This window comes from Ascidia mentula, chromosome 6 (assembly GCF_947561715.1).
Source record: "Ascidia mentula chromosome 6, kaAscMent1.1, whole genome shotgun sequence".
NCBI classification, from domain to species: Eukaryota; Metazoa; Chordata; class Ascidiacea; order Phlebobranchia; family Ascidiidae; genus Ascidia; species Ascidia mentula.
Window position 1 is genome coordinate 11,336,380 of NC_138571.1, and position 16,522 is coordinate 11,352,901.

At 37.0% G+C, this 16,522-nt stretch overlaps 3 protein-coding genes across 3 annotated transcripts; 2 read left to right on the forward strand and 1 right to left on the reverse strand.

Moving 5' to 3' along the window:
* The first annotated feature begins 463 nt into the window (after positions 1 to 463).
* LOC145906453 (NADH dehydrogenase [ubiquinone] 1 beta subcomplex subunit 10-like) lies at positions 464 to 2,916 on the forward strand. The gene is made up of 5 exons (XM_082993868.1): positions 464 to 598; positions 1,072 to 1,244; positions 1,974 to 2,112; positions 2,275 to 2,414; positions 2,714 to 2,916. The coding sequence occupies exons 1-5, from the start codon at positions 555 to 557 to the stop codon at positions 2,836 to 2,838; spliced, it is 621 nt and encodes a 206-aa protein (XP_082849994.1). The 5' UTR covers positions 464 to 554; the 3' UTR covers positions 2,839 to 2,916.
* A 443-nt stretch (positions 2,917 to 3,359) lies between these two features.
* LOC145905997 (major facilitator superfamily domain-containing protein 6-like) lies at positions 3,360 to 6,010 on the forward strand. Its single transcript, XM_082993372.1, has 5 exons — positions 3,360 to 3,445; positions 3,604 to 4,664; positions 4,777 to 4,957; positions 5,296 to 5,448; positions 5,542 to 6,010. Exons 1-5 carry the CDS (start codon positions 3,388 to 3,390, stop codon positions 5,625 to 5,627), a joined length of 1,539 nt encoding a protein of 512 aa, XP_082849498.1. The 5' UTR covers positions 3,360 to 3,387; the 3' UTR covers positions 5,628 to 6,010.
* A 93-nt stretch (positions 6,011 to 6,103) lies between these two features.
* On the reverse strand, positions 6,104 to 16,156 carry LOC145906539 (polypeptide N-acetylgalactosaminyltransferase 1-like). Its single transcript, XM_082993971.1, has 12 exons — positions 15,957 to 16,156; positions 15,736 to 15,877; positions 15,348 to 15,522; positions 15,049 to 15,215; positions 14,704 to 14,911; positions 13,734 to 13,904; positions 12,715 to 12,832; positions 12,369 to 12,549; positions 11,221 to 11,360; positions 10,423 to 10,521; positions 8,354 to 8,488; positions 6,104 to 7,869 (listed from the first exon to the last, which is right to left on the reverse strand). The coding sequence occupies exons 1-12, from the start codon at positions 15,993 to 15,995 to the stop codon at positions 7,720 to 7,722; spliced, it is 1,725 nt and encodes a 574-aa protein (XP_082850097.1). The 5' UTR covers positions 15,996 to 16,156; the 3' UTR covers positions 6,104 to 7,719.
* Positions 16,157 to 16,522: the final 366 nt, after the last annotated feature.

The window sequence follows — 16,522 nt, forward strand, 5'->3', positions numbered from 1 at the left end:
TCAGAAACTAATCTATTCAAACATAAATTACGAACCTTCGTAGCATATTATTCTATTGTTTAATTGCCAGTGTCTTCAACTTACACACGTAAGTATAACTACCAGATGCAAATGCAATCCGGCCGCTGGGTTTCTATTCGTTGAAGGTTATTGGAAAGAAATTCAATAAATTACATGGTTTGACGGAAACATTATTTAAATTTCAATAGCAAATCAAAATACAACATTCAAACTAAAATGTTATGTAACCAATGTAGTTCCCGGCGGAACATAAAACATGAAAAACAATTTTGAGTGTTATATTTTTATTTATATTCATTCAGAACGTGAGCTACATGTGCTTTATGTCATCAATTTTGCATGATTAGCTTTTAAAGCAGTGTTTTGGTTATAAGCAATTGTCAAATTTTCATTCAATTTAGGCTTGCTGTGTCTTATGTGGTTGTTTGTATTTTACAGGATCTTTTATCTTGACACAACACGCTTGTAAAAGTTGTTTGTTTTGGTGTGTGTTGGGCTGTGGTGAATTGTTTCCCAAGCCACATGACAAAATAATGGGAAATAAACTTGCTTCAGCATCGGCGCCATTGAAGGACATGTGAGTTTTGAATGTGATGTTTAAACCTGTACTTCTATTTATAAAGTCCAATGCATCCAGTGGTGGAATTCAATTTTTTTGTCAGCCGGTTCTATCCCAAAAGTCATATTTTTCAGCAGGTTCTAAGATGCAAAAGTCCATTGAGAGTAACCATTGATGCTAACCGATTCGCTGATCTCATAAAATTTCATGAGACGGTTCTATAAAACCGTTGCGAACTGTCTGCCATCAGAATTAGTTAAACATTAGTCGCTGCTAAAACATTTTAAACAAGTATATAGAACATCAAGCAAGAGCCTATAAAAGAACTGCAAATAGTGCACGCTGTTTCGACCTATTATGTCTCATTGGTGGAACTTGCATTGTACAGATGTTACTATTGTGGGGACTTTACAGTCTCTGACACTTCGTTGAGAACTTAACTAGATGTTGTTTATTATTGAATTTGTATAACATGCTTTGTATTTGTTTAGCCCTGGAGTCGGTGGTCCGATTGAAGACCCCATCGACAGGGAAAAGAACAGAACTTACCACGATGTTGAGCTTGAAATTCCAGAGTTTGAGGTGAAAAGTAAAATCAATCCTTTGCCATTGATGTGGTCATGGGTTTACTACTCCTTTACCGGACCTGCACATTTAGCACACAGTAAGTAATGGCTTGGTAGGTTGCACCTATGCCCTTTGTGTATATTCAGTGCAAACTTAATCCAGCTTTAAAATATAACCGGACGGCTTTATGTTGCCCAATCCTCACCATAAATATATATATATATTAATATACCCTTTTTGACGTGTAAATGGCTTTGCTTTTCAAGTATGTCACAATCACATTAGTATTTTGCAAAGGGTTAGAAAGCAGTACTATTTCATGCAATGGCATGATTGGCAGGATCGCTCCACTGCACAGGTCCTTGCTTGGTGATCACAGCTAACATATCGCGATCATGAGGTTTGCAGGCTTGGCAGCCCAAGCATTGCAGCCTAGCTGGATCAGTCACTTTTTCCTGACAAACCGGAACCAGATTTGAACTCACGACCCTGGGATTACCAGGCCCAACGCTCTACCAACTGAGCTACAGGAGCTCAGTGGTTTCACAGGGTATATTGTGACCAAGGTTACAAAGCATGTTTACTTTGCATGTGTTGAAGAACCCTTGGCTAATTAGCTAACTTTAGTGATTTCTTATCAATCCATATAGTATAAAGCAAATTTAATGTTAAAAATTACTGCATCTTGCAATCATATTTGTTCTTTCATGAAAATATGTTCTTTGCATATGTTTTTTTTGATATATTGGACCAATGTGCTTTGTAACTTGCACAACACAAATTTCACAGACTGCAAAAATCACAGTTTTGTCATTTTTACATGCAGAATTTTTTGACTCCATCAGCATTCAGCAGCCACGTCGGTATTATCACCGAAAACTTCGAAGGGTGCCAGAAATTTGGGAGTGTCCCGTTGATGATTCGATTTGTGTTTATGAGGCTGAGAAACAATTTGACAGAGACAGGTGCATAGAAAAAAAATTATGCGTTTTAAAATCAAATTGACATATATTCATCAAGTCCATCCTATTTACATGACAGAGAAGAGATTGTATGTTTTAAAACTTCATGAAAGGGCAAGAAAACACAAACTAAAGTTGATGACTGGTGTTGTTATTTCTTTTAAGGAAAATTGACCAGGAGATTCTGCATATTCTCCACAACCGGGTTCGGTCATGCATAGACAAAAACAAAGCCAACCACTCTGTGGCTTGTGCTAAAATACTGGAGCTTGAAAGACAGACTGAAAATGCATGGCGCACTAAGTGTAAGTTGTGATTCCTGTTTATAGTTTCATTACTCAGTGCACTGGTGCAGAAACAAAACTGCATTAAAAATATTCTGGCTTTTCATTGCATGTAAGTCAATTTCTTCAGTTTGTCATGTCTGTCTCTGATCTATGAGCAGTGCACAAGTAAGCATATAGTCATTGCATGTAAGGTTATTAAAAATTCATATTTTTGGTCAGATTTTTTGTGTGCGCCAGTTATAATTGGCAGGTTAATTATTCACATTGTTGAAAACTTTTTCAGCGGTTCCTTGTTTTTAAACATTTTGTTCCTACAGATGGTGATATCGGACAACACATTAATGCCCGAAAAGTGTTGAACAAACAGAAGAATCGGTTTATTGAAACCAGATACTTGGCGGCAAAGAATGGAGAAAAAGTGAACACGGATGAGGATTCGTAAACAGAGTTCCACGCATGTCTATTTATGTTGTGTTCTTAACTTTGAAACATTGGATTTTTCAAAATAAAATGACTCGTGTGATTAGTGAGGATTTCCGATCTTTGCAAAATGAAACACATTGAAAAGAAAGCATTCAGAGTTTTATGATAACTATGGCGATGGTGAAAGTGACAAGATTTGGCGAAAAATGATTATAACCGGTTACATACTTAATTGCACAAGAAAACAGTATTTTAGTTGGTATGTCGAACATGGTGAAATAATGCTTTGACTACTAATTATCATTATATTCTATCTTCATAATCTGTTCTTCTGGCAAAGATAAAACGTAACTTTATTCACCGACGTTTCGCCTGTTATTCAACAAGGCTTCCTCAAGGTAAATTATATTCTATGTTGGACCACAGATATAAAATATTTGCAAATAAATATTAATAGCATAGAAATCAGTGTGGTGCATGTGTGTTGCGTGTCCATTGAAGCGTCAAGTGTAAACATTTGTCTGCCCGAGCTGCACAATTCGGCAAAAAAAATTGCTCGAGATCCACCATGACCATTGCGAAGGACCTTATTCCGTTAAAAGTGATCAACTTCGTGATTCAAGCAGGTATGGTGTGTTTTAACCTGAATGCTTTTAAAACATTGCTGTTTCGCATAGTTGTCTTTGTGGCAATACAGTTTAAAGCGCCTCTGTATACGTTTTGATGGTTTTAAGTGGTATTGCTATTGTGTGATCCTAATAGTAAACCCTTTTTGTTTTTTGAGGTATGGCGTGCTTTGTTCCATACAAAGCATTGTATCAAAAAGAGCTTGGTCTTTCCCCTGCACAGAATGGAATTATTCAGTCAATTGAAAAGGCTTTGACATTGGTTGCACCACCTATGATTGGTGGAATAGCTGACAAGTTCTCCAGTCATAAAATGGCGCTGGTTGCATGTATTTTAGCCTCTGTGATATTTACAGTGCCAATGTACTTTATTCCAACAGCTGTTGAAGGTTCCAAGATTGCAGAATGCTGTCTTGTAGAAAATGCTGCATTTTGCTCTTACAATGATCAAAGTTTTAATCTTTTATGTGAAGTTGATAATAACGTTACAAACTGCACTGATGCCACTGTGAGTGCAGAAGTGCAATACAGTTGCACGACTGATAATTCCAGCACATTTTTCTCACGTAACTGCAGTACAAATGTAGCTTTGCAATGTGAAGTATTGTCGGATGGTACACCCAGTGACATATATGGTATTACTTTTGGCCTTATGCTTGGATTGACTGTATTTTATGCAAGTGCCTTTTCACCGATACAGCCTTTAATCGACGCAACTGTCATGAATACACTGGGTGACAGACGCATGCACAACTATGGACACCAACGACTTTGGGGCTCAATCGGATTTGGGTTAATTGCTTTTGTGCTTGGTTACCTAGTGGATATAACACCAAGTAAAGATGGATCAAGTTCAAACTTTCTGGCATGCTTTATTGGTGCTGCTCTTTTTGGAGTGTTATCAACTATTGTTACCCATTGGCTTGAGGTTCCAACATTAAAAAGGCCATCCTTGCTGTCCGGCACCCAAATGCTGCTTAAAAATTCGCACATCTTGTTATTTCTATTTGTCATATTGGTATCGGGCACATTGTTGGGCGTAAAATATGCATTTGTGTTTTGGTATGCAAAGTCACTACCTGGGTCGAGTCAGTTGATACTTGGTCTTTCTATACTGCTTGGATCAGCCACTGAAATTCCAGCTTTTTTCCTTTCTGGCTGGGTGTCAAATAAAATTGGCGATGATTTTATTCTTTTCATTGGACTTCTAATTGCTGCTGTAAGTATAAATGGAGTTGGTTGCTAAAGCAAAAGTAAATCCATATATACAAAAACACTAATTTAAAAACTTACATGTGTTTTAATGTTGTAACATGACTGGTTTGTTTCAGATAAGATGTTTTTTATACACTGTGCTCACATATGGATGGCAATTGCTTTTGGTTGAATCCCTGCATGGCCTTTCATTTGCTTTTCCTATGGCAGCAATGTGTTCCAAAGCTGCAACGTTGGCACCGGAAGGCATGACAGCGACACTGATTGGACTAACGCAAGGTGTTTACTGGGGTTTAGGTATGTCATGTTTATACTTGTCTTCATTGCACATATAATTTTGATATTGTAGAGGACAAGCAGAAATGAACTTATTGTTCTACTGAAACTCATGCAATTTGTTGTTATATAATATTGGTTAATATTATTTTACATCTTGTTGAAAACATCATATTGATTATGTTGTGTTCAATTACATTCTCCCAAATGTTCCCACTGCTGTCCGATGTTAATATTGCATTTTCTTCAAGGGCATAGCCCTCTCCTGACCTGATCCATGTTCACCACCTTTCCAAAGCTGTAGATATCCAGTAAACTTACCCTTAGCACCCTTAACTATGCCTGTTTGTTTGCTTTAGGAAACATGATTGGTGCTTTGCTTGGTGGATTTCTATTTAACAGTTTGGGAGCCATTGCCATGTTCAGAATATTTGCTGCATTTGGTGGGTTTGTTGCATGTTTGTTCACCGTCATCCATTTGGTTACAAATTTCTGTGGAAACACTTCTGCCAGTAAGTGTCCGAAACGTTTGATAATTTTTTTAAAGATGTTTAAATGTTAACTTCGATGTATGTTATAATATGTAACTTTATCCCATTATTAAGTTTCAGCACCTAGATCTGAAACGAAAAACTTGGCAACGGCGGTAGATGAAGCAATACCTCTTGCTGATATACAAGATATTGCGTAAATGTCCTGAAAACAGACTTTTGGTGCAGTGCTAAATAAAATCTTTGTGCTTAAAAATCTGCAACTTGCTTGTCTTCTCAACATCACAGTGCAATATTAAATTTTCTTTTCTAACTGTGCAAGCCTGGTATTGTATTTATTTTCCTTGTTGGAAACCACCACACTTTAAGGTACAATGATACCGAGCTACTACCAAGCAATGCTCAGTGTTTTTATGTTTTCAACTGTTGGTGCTTCCTTATATATAGCTTTCAAAATAACGTTGCAGTTTTAAAGAAAGGAATGCTTGTGAATGCTGAAGTACTTGGTTGTTTTTGAAACAGTGTTGTTCAGTGCCAGTAACTGTGCTATCATTATCTGTGCAGTTTGATACATGTGCTTGTGCGCCAAAAGTAAATACATGAATTTTACCTTCAAGATAAAAGTAAACATTGCCTAGACATTCCAGCTTATATATATCACAACTTGTTTCTTTCAAAGTTTATTGGAAGAAAACAACTTCAGATCAAGGTATCAGCGCTGTATAGGGCACAGTACTAAAAACAGTGCGGCATATATATGTATATGTTAACATAAAACAAAACGATAGTGCAGGTTAGTTAACAGGTTCATAGAAGTTTGTCCGCAGCACAGAAATACAGATCAGTGCATAGACTTGCAGATGTTTACTACTAAATATATTAATACCAATGCTTCTGCGACAGATCACATAAATTAATGAAGGCTGGACTTCTTACCTGCAGTGATGTATTTTCCTGTCGCCCAAGTAGCAAATTTTTAAGATTGCAAAAACCCCACAAAGTTTGGTATATTAGGTGCATGTATTTTTTGGCATTTTTTAGGAGTAAAAGCAACATCTGATTCATCCCTTTGGGATAATTGTGTGTTGATAGGTTTGAATGTCAATATCTACTCCAAGATAATCCTGTTTCTCTTGAGGTTTATAAAAAGTGGGCCAAGCATTTGCGATATAACCAGTTACAACGAATTTCAAGTAAGACACACTGCATGAAAATAGTTTCATTTGCTTGCTGTACGCATGCATGTGAGGGATTGATTTCATGAAAAATTAAATTAGGTTGGATCATGGCGCATGTCATAATTTTCTGTCATAGTGAATAATTTGTCATTAGACCAAAGGCAAAAAATAGCAGACATGGCTGGATTTGCACAGAAGTGTTACATTTAGCGATATAACTTATGTGGTTGTAGCACCTCAGTGCTACCAACACTTTGTAACAATCCCCAACTTTTGAGAAATGCAATTCTGCTTACCAGACAAAACTTATAATTATAAATCGAGGATGGCTGTAAAGAACACTTGTTTGAAAGACCTGTACCGCAAACAACTTATGCCTACAGCTTTTTCCCAGCAAAACTAAGGTGCGCATTGTGTTATGTAGTTCATGCGTAAATTTTGTGATACCTTTGCAAATATACAAAAGCCATGAATGATCAAGAAACAATCTTAAATTAGGGAAAATTTACAAAAGCTACATTAACTAAGAGTCCACCGTTAAAAACACTTATTAGAGGCTTTTTCTGCATGCATTACTGCATTTTACAATGACGTGGAACTAAAGGTACAAGAAATCTATGTAAAAAGTTCAATTAAGGATGGATAAAAATAAAATCCACAAGATTTTTAAACATACACGCATATATAGTCAGGTCTTGTTATTCCGAACAACAAATACCCGTGCTCGCAGTGTCCGGCATTAAAACTTCTGATATATTGACCCAATTATTTTTGATATGATTAACGCAGGAACACCTGCTAAATCGACAATATTTAAAGAATCAAAGTAGTTCCGAACAACAAGATCTGACTGTACAATGTACATTTACCTACTATGACATTTTTCTATGGCATGACAGTGCTTACAAATACTCCCAAAATACACTCATAGGTGGTTAACTCTGAGAAAATAAACGCAAAAAAAACACTCTTAACTGCCAAGGATCTTTTCGAAAGCAAGGCGCGATTTCAATTAAATCAAGCTGCCCAACACAATCTGCCTCAAAAAGGTTCGCAGTCGCACAGTTTGGGTGTTTGTCAGCGCGCGATAGTTGTTGCAGTTGATGTGTTTCTACTACCTAGCAGAGGGCAAGTCCACGTCTCTCAGAAGCCATCGCTGTGAAGGCTGATTCGAATCACACGGGCTAAGCGCGGGAATTTGCGACGCGCTGTCTTTAGGCTTGTCCAAGCATTGTTTCGTGTTGGTGTGTTTCAACAGTTTGGTCTGCGAAGGAAGTTATTTGGTTTAATTAGGTGCAAACAATGTGTATTTAAATGCAAAATATATGTTGTGTGCATGTCGCTCCTTACTAAATCACCAAATACTAAACATAAAAAAGGTCATTTGACTTTGACAAAACTGTTAAAATGTGAAAAATGTGGTTACTTATGTTTATACTACCACGGCAAAAAACTGCCGCATAGGCAAAAACTGCCGCATAGTCCAAAGGCCGATCCAGAAGTTTTCTCTAGGGTTAGCGGTTAGTATCCGAAACTCATTGTGACGCAATAATAGCGATTTTGTTCGCTGGACGACTAGTTACCTTTGCATGCACCAGACAAAACACAATAGTTTTTAAACAAAACTTCAAAGACATCTTTTGTCTGCGATTGCTGCGTTGTTTTTTTCAGCATTATAACATATTCATCAGGGAAATCACTGAGTTAGTCCTGATTTTACAATGGAGCGATGTAGAAACACGACTTACTTTCTTGTCGTACTCCCACAGTTGATTTCCTTTCATGTGGTGACATTTTACCATCATAACCGGCCCGCCATATTTCGCAACGTCCAAACAAATGTCATCACACCGAAGTTCCAGGTTGCCGGTGTAAGCCCACACCTGTAAAATTGCATAAACACATTTTGAATAACGGCTACCATACAAAAGTCACCCCATGCAATGCGTCATAAACTCTAACATTTGGACCAAGCAAATGGTTCACATACAACTCAGAAATTTTTAGTATTTTTACAACAAAATAACTAGCATTGGTTAAAATAAAAACATTATGTTGAAAAAGCTCTTTGAAGTGGCAACAACCATATCTTTAGGCATACAGAACATGTCACCTGGTAGAGCTAATATGTAAAAAAAGTTGTTGTACATGCTAATGCACTAAACGATACGTCCTGTAAGATTTGAATAGAGTCCTAGTTTTGGAACAGTGCAATAATATTTACGTGCGCAGTGAAGCCATTTCTTCACACGTTATATACTATAGGATAAAATCTCAATCCGTTACTGTCACTACACCGGTTCATGTAACTGCTAGATATCCTTAACGAAGGTGGTTTAAGAGAAACCGATACTTGGACCAATACCGGAAAACGCCTTCGGCGCGTAAATCTATCACGTGAGAAACCCTACTTGAAAGTTTTATAGACCATATTTCTTGTCTCTTTATGGAAATTACAAATACTTACCTTAACAAGCCTATTAATGTTGTTCTGCGATATACAGTGATTGCATGGATTGTCTTTCATTTATACCAAGTCTTTATCATTGACATATCGTTTCGTTACAATAAAATACGTCAGTTTTACTTAAGGTTCACGGGCATGGCAGCCAAGGCATTGCCTCCCAGTGGGGCGATCCTGCCTTGGTATGCGAAAGCATGGCATTACTTCTGCGTTGTCAGTTTTACTTTGTTTGTATTGCCTGATGTAATGACATATAGGCGAAAATAAGGCCCAACCAATCACAGATCGATTGTAGGTCACGTGCGCGTCAAATCCGAACCAATAAATTACGAAAAAGATTGATTAAACTCAACCTATGCCCTATTTGTGCGCATTGATTTTCAAAGTGGGTCAATGTATTCAAAAACACGTAGTGAGGTTATGTGAGCGAATTTTACTGAAAAACAATACAGAAATGACGGTTGGGCGAAGCTGAAAGCGGTGCAAAAATGAACCAAGTTTCTGAAACTTGGTTCCGTAAATTAGGACATAACGAGGCGAAATACACATCGGTTGCTACCAAAAAGAATGTATCACCACCCGTCTAATGCCAACGGATTTCTGGTTTTAACAACGCACCTGCAACCATTAATTTAAAACACGATTCCAGCAGACTAAATCAATAGGGCAATTAAGGGGGAACGCTAACTAAACACCCAAGAGTAATGAGCAACGACTTCGCTGTACAACATTCATCATAGCGAAAGCTCGCGTGGCGTTTTTTTTTTACCTAAACATGTCAGCTATTTCCAATCTCCACTGAGCCTAATGCTGAACATTCGTGGCACGATTCACATATGCGTGAGTCTTGAACGCGCAATGACTGACAAAGCTGCAACCAAAGCGATTTTTCTTTATGTTTTGTGTGTGTCGCCACCCTGAAGAGACCTAACCTAACCACGAGGATACAAAAAAGAAAGGTCAACAGAAGAGCTGACCCCAACTAACTACAACCACATGTCTAGCAATCATGTTTTTTTTTTCACTAAAAAATTTGTGCCAGCAAAAAATTAGGACATTTTCAATTTATTTTGGTCATTTACGGTATAATACTTTCTTTCGCAAAAATGTAAGCAACTTGAATCATCTACCAGCCAATTTCCTTTGGGACATTGTGTTCGAAATGGCTTTTATTTTTTGTGACAAATGACACAAAAAAAAACAGCTAGCAATCGCCGCAACAAGTTTGCAAAAATAACTTTGTAATTGTGCAATCGGACATGTATACCTTGGAAAAATATAGTTGTCTATACGTATTTTGCTGGGGACATCATCGTTATTATGATATTACAAAAATAACATTAATTATCGTACCTGGTTGCCTCCCATGCCGTGACAGTTGAAAATTCCAACTTTTTCGTTCTCTTTCCGTCCCATTGTGTCCAGACAAAGACCCCCTTCTTGATTTCGTACCTGTACGATGATGGAACAAGGTTAGTTTTTGGTCAAACTCTTGCAAAAACTAAGGGTTTTTGACAGGGAAAGTTTAATACCCAATTTTCAGTTGTCAAACCTCACAACAGACGACCAAAGAAAAATTAGTATACAACCTGTCTGTGGTAAGACACGAACCTTTACAGAGGCGTTGCCGCATATTTTCGGCGACGTACGTTACATTTAAAATAGGCATTTGTAAGGTTTGAACCTCGGTTTGCTGGTGAGGTTCAAACCTTACACATTCAATATTATTTGGTTTTAGTTATTTGGAGATATACAAAAATCCATTATTTCTTGGGTGAAAGACAATGGAGTTACAATTAGGTTTTATTGTCACAAAAAACTTTTTCATCAACGTCATTTTGTCCCTGTCAGTTGTTGTACAACAAACCCTCAACCCATAAATTAACAAGATTGAAAAATTCAAAAATGCAACTAGCTAACCAATTAAAAACACACAACAAACAACGCTTATCATGGCGACCAATAAATTAAAACTAGTCTAATACGGCAACGCTAACTGGAAGCACACAATAAATAACGTTTATCGTAGCGAAAGCCCACGTGGCGCTTTCGTTTGCCGCTCAACCACGTCAGCACGCATGCGTTGTTTTTATTATGACGTCACAAAGGAATCGCAAGCACTGGCAGTGAATTCCAATAACAGGATCTTACCTCGCCAAGAGATTCGTAACTGCCAGGAATTTGCGAATCCGGGTAGATATTGTCCAGGTACCATTTGAACGGTTTGCATTGAAGATTCTCGCGAAGTTGAATGCGTTCGGAAACATCACCGTATTCCTGTTTTAACACACCTACAACGTAGTCCTTATTTAGCTACACACCTTTTTTGCCATTTTAAAGTGACCTTTCAAAGCGATTTGGGTTGAAAACATACGGGTCCAACATTTAAGGTCACGGAAATATGTTGCAGAATTTCATTTGGATTTCCCAGATGACCAGTATTGATTCCCAAACCACTAACTCATTTAAACAACTATGTTGAAAAGCTTTTGTATTCTACAATCTGCTGTATATCAATACCTTAAGTGGACTAAACAGTCCCCTGTGGTTAGGAAGTGTCATTTCTTTAAGTAAGACACCTGTTTCTTGGCATTACATGCTGTGTCAACAAGGTCATCTGACCTGAATTATTTATTTTTCCTTCGGTTTTAACAGTATTTTAAAAGTTACATCATGTGTGTCCATTGCCAGAGCAACTAAAAAACGTTAGCGCCCCCAAAAATTACCGATAAACTTTATGGATAAATTCGTGAAACTAACAAAAAAGGTCACCATCAAAGTCATGGTAAACTTGGCCCAGATGACGTTAAGCAAACAACATGGCAAATTGGATATGGGAAGGGGTTCAATAGACCGATCATGCTGTGCAAATACGCTTTCCTAATGCCTGCATACTCAACTAAGAACTGAAACTTAAAAATGGTTTCGGGCATAGACGTGACATCACAAACGATACGAAGGACAAATTATAGTGACATTATGTTGCAGTGGTGCATTCTAGACCGTTTAACGTTCACTACCTTGTCAAATTCGTTTCTATGAGCTAAATAGACAACACAAACTGGATTTTATGTTAAAGTGTTGACCTATTTTGACAGTTGTCAAAAACCACGAATTACTCATAGACTTGGTATATAGGTAAATGCTGTGTGCGTACGACGTAAGGTATGTTCAAGTAAAATTTTACAAATATATAGAGCTAGGAAACGAAAATAGGTAGCAATGCCTGCTTAGTTCCATAAAAAGCTGACGGTTTCAGCATTGCAAAACATTTTTTTCCAATTTTTTAATGCTCATACCAGGTGTAATGATGTAAAAGAAATTCTTGAAAGAATCCATCCACACTTCTGCCAGTCTTCTATTATTCTTGTTGATAATCTGCCCGGTGCCCCCAGGGAACGTGTATGGGGTAGCTTTGCGGAATACATGGCCCACATGGGAACAGGTTACTATGAGCAAGGTGCCACCACATTGCCATATCTGCAAAGCAACAGTGTTTTGTGTTTACAAAACAGAATCCAGCCACCATTACTGTAAACAATAAATCAAATAATAGAAAGGCCATTTTTTTTTAAACATGCAATGATTTTCAATGAAATTAATGGTGGAAATGGTGAACTAAGCATTGTCATATAACACCCTTACCCTAAATGACATCTCCAGATTTTCACCTCCCCAAATGTCCATGCCGGCATCATAGGTTCCAATTTTTTCGAAGTAGTCTCGATCAATTGCAAACAGGCCACCAGCCATTGTAGGGGATCTACACCACAATTTATGACAAGTTACTCAAATGTGTTTAAACAGCTTAACAAAAATTCAAACTGACAGGGTGGGGAGAATGTGCCATGAAAACCATAAAATAGTACACATACATTTGCAGGCCAAAAACTGTGCAATTTTTATTTTTAATTACTGAATTCTAATACAAAACAATGTTTTACCTTGTTTAATGAAAAAATAACAAGAAATAAAAACATTTCATGACTATATATGCACAGTGTGGGAGAAACAGGTAAAACATGACCTTTTATATTTTTGTACATGTCTGTATAAGGTTATCAGCGCAACATAAACTAACAGCTGCCACATATACAGCTGTATGCCTGCAGGGCACAATTTTCACACAGGGCGAAAGTGGGAATAAACAACAGGCCTGGCGGTTTTTCCCAAGGATATCACACAGTGAAAAACTTTCAACAGCAGAGTTTCCTCGCACGATAGGCAAACTCAAACACTTATATCAACACAGGAAGTTACATACCAGGCCCTAATGAATCATGCTGGGAAGTAGGTAGCAGAGAAGGTATAAGGGATAGTAATTGGCGTCACAATATGGTGACATGTATTTATCGACGTGTTTAGATACGTAAGCTTGTGCGGATTATGATAACATAGTATTGTTTTTGTATTAAGCAGTGTATGAACTAACGGGACGTTGAAATCCTGTCCTGTATAATAATAATGCTGACCCAAGAGTCAATTCAACAAATAACCAGTATGCATACAACACAATGCTTCCAAAAAATTATGAAAAATTAACACCTTTTAAGTTAGTTAATCAACTATATATGGGAAATTTTACACTATTTTTATATTTACTTGCTTAATTTCAAGTATTACTGCATAAAAGAACATTAATTTATCACACTTCATTTATATACCTGACAGGTAAAGTTCGATCCCCTTTCCTTCTGTCCATTTCCCTTTGTGGAACCGGATACCATCGGAAGTTGAGTTTCCAGTTGAATCCTCCGTATGTCATGTCAGATCCCACCATGAATTCGAAAGTCTCGTCACTAATTACATCAATGATTGGACACACAACAGTTGAGCTGCAAAAAAGTTTAACAACCTTGGGTCAGTTTCAGGGTAGTTTTAGCAATATTGTGATCAAAATGAATGCATTGCATTAAAATTAACTCAGTGGGGACTCAAACACATTTAATTGCTTCCACTATTTCTAGTTGGTTTGTAATGTGTAGTTCTATGAACATAGAACATAGTAAATTGTTCTGTCTGTGTAGTAAAGATTAAATTCTAAAACAGTCATTTTATGCCTTGATATATATATATATAGGCACGACAACTGTAATTTATTTCCTAGAAGTGTTTTTTTTTCCAATAAAGATCAAACAACATATTCACGTCTGCAGGCATCTGGCTTTGGCAGATTAGTGGTTAGACAATTCCTAACCAAATAAGACAAGGTGCAAAGGTTTTATATGGAATGGATTAAAGGATAAACGTATTGGACAAATAAAGAAGCAGAGCCATAGATAGCTTATCACACATAGCTTTTATTTTTGTTGCTGAAGTTATTTGTAATACTTTCTTTTATTAAACTTCAAAAGGCAACCATGGTGTGCCAGAAAAAGTGAAGGTTTAAGTGTATTACTTTTCACAATTTAAGAAAAATAAAGTAATTATTTTAAGAGATTACCCTACAGAAATGTTGGTTCCAGAACCTTTTAACACAAACTACTTGGGTGTAATGAAGTCAGCCCATGCCGCAAAAATGCACTGCATAATTTATGCAAAACCTATATGCACTGAAAACTTACATACTTTAAAGAGTACATTGATTTCAGCAACTGGCACTTTGCCTACATCTGAAGCTCATTAGGTACACACCTGTCTTTTGCAATTTCAGAAAGCAATGGCTCCAGCCAGCCTTGTGTGCATTCACAATGGGCATCTAGAAAAGTAATGACTTGGCCCACTGATGCTGCAGCCCCCTTCAAACGAGCTCGAATCAGTCCAGATCGTTTCCCCATTCTTATAACATGTACTGGCACAGGGAGCTTGGCAACATAATTTTCCAGTTTCTCACCAAGAAAATCTAAAAACAATTATTTTGATATACTTGTTGAGTTTTGAACAACTGTGAAAAAAAGCAAGCTTTTACAATTGTCAGAAAGAAGTGGTAGATTTTACTTTTTTTGTATATGTGTAAATATATTTGTGATAGATCTTTACCTCTTTCACTGGCATCATCTACCAGTATAATCTCCTCCAGCATATGTCTTGGTGATCTAATAATTATACTGTGGACCGTTCTCAGCAAAGTTGACCATGCCTCATTGTGAAACACAATTACAACAGAAGTTTTGGGCAGAACTTCAGGATATTTCTTAGTTTTGCACCTACACAAGGAACAGATTTTTGAAAACAAACCTCATATTAACACCTAAACAATTATGTTTGTTTTCAATGGAGATTAGTGTATTATATATTGCATTTTAATGTTAGTTTAACGAAGATTAAATCTTGCTTACCCTTCCATTCTTACATCAGGCAAGCTACGATTCAATGCAATCATTTCAGAAGCCATTAAGTTAAACTGATTGATTTTGAACTTTTCCTTCTTTTCCTGTTCTTTTTCTTTAGGTATGACAACGGCCTTCCCCATTTCACCAGGTCCATCAGGATTAAAGCTAAACTTTGGTAGGGCTGTAAAAAATTTAACAATTGTTACTTAAAAGCGATGAAATTAAAATGAAAATCTTGACACATTTGCCAACAAACATAAAATGATAAGATACAGAGAGAGCTTGTTATAAGGCAACTTTATATCATTTTGTTTGATGTTTCATGTGAAAATGAGGGCATGTTTTAGCAACACAAACTATTACATAATTAGTCAAAAGCAATAAAATTCCTTACCATTTTCTATAGCAGGTAAAACACGTTTAGACAAAAATCCGCCACCTTTGTTGTCTTTGTCACAGTCTGATTTACAGTCGGTAAAGTTTAGTAAAAAGAACACGTCAATCATGAACCAGAATAAGGAAGTTGCAAGAATTATCTGTAAAGCATAAGACAAATATGATTTGATAAAAAATCCACTCACTTGAGTTTAATAACCACATTATAAGACTTCTTACCTTGCAATGCTGAAACTTTCTCGGACGATATCTGAACATTTTTGATGCTTTATTGGCCTCCCCTTCAGAGTTTTTACGTTATGACACCTTCTTCAACAAAGTTCTGTATACATTTTACGGCGCACAACGTATTAGAACTACACAAACCGTTTGCCCGGAACTCGCGTTCTAACTTCCAACGAAACCACGACCAAAGAGTGACGTCACAAAAATGGTTGAAAAAAGATCGAATCAATCAAGCATGACAGAGAAGTCTGATTATTTTTGCCAACGCATTCTCATGAATACAAATGTGTTTGTTGAAAACCATGACTAACGTCCTTCACGAAGTGTAAAATAATTCCTTCGCACCAACAAAAAGGTCTAGCGCTAGGATGATATAGGCACAAATAAGCGTGTTAGTGAAGAGTTGACGTGTAAAAATATACAAACTTCTGTTATGGCGAACACTTTGTCCCAGTCAAAGGGGCGAACCCGGAAGGGGACAAATGGGGCAATCGGCTCCCAGAATGCGTAAAAATTCTGTAAAAGATGCAGTAGTAGTAGGAAAATTGTTTTAAGGTTGA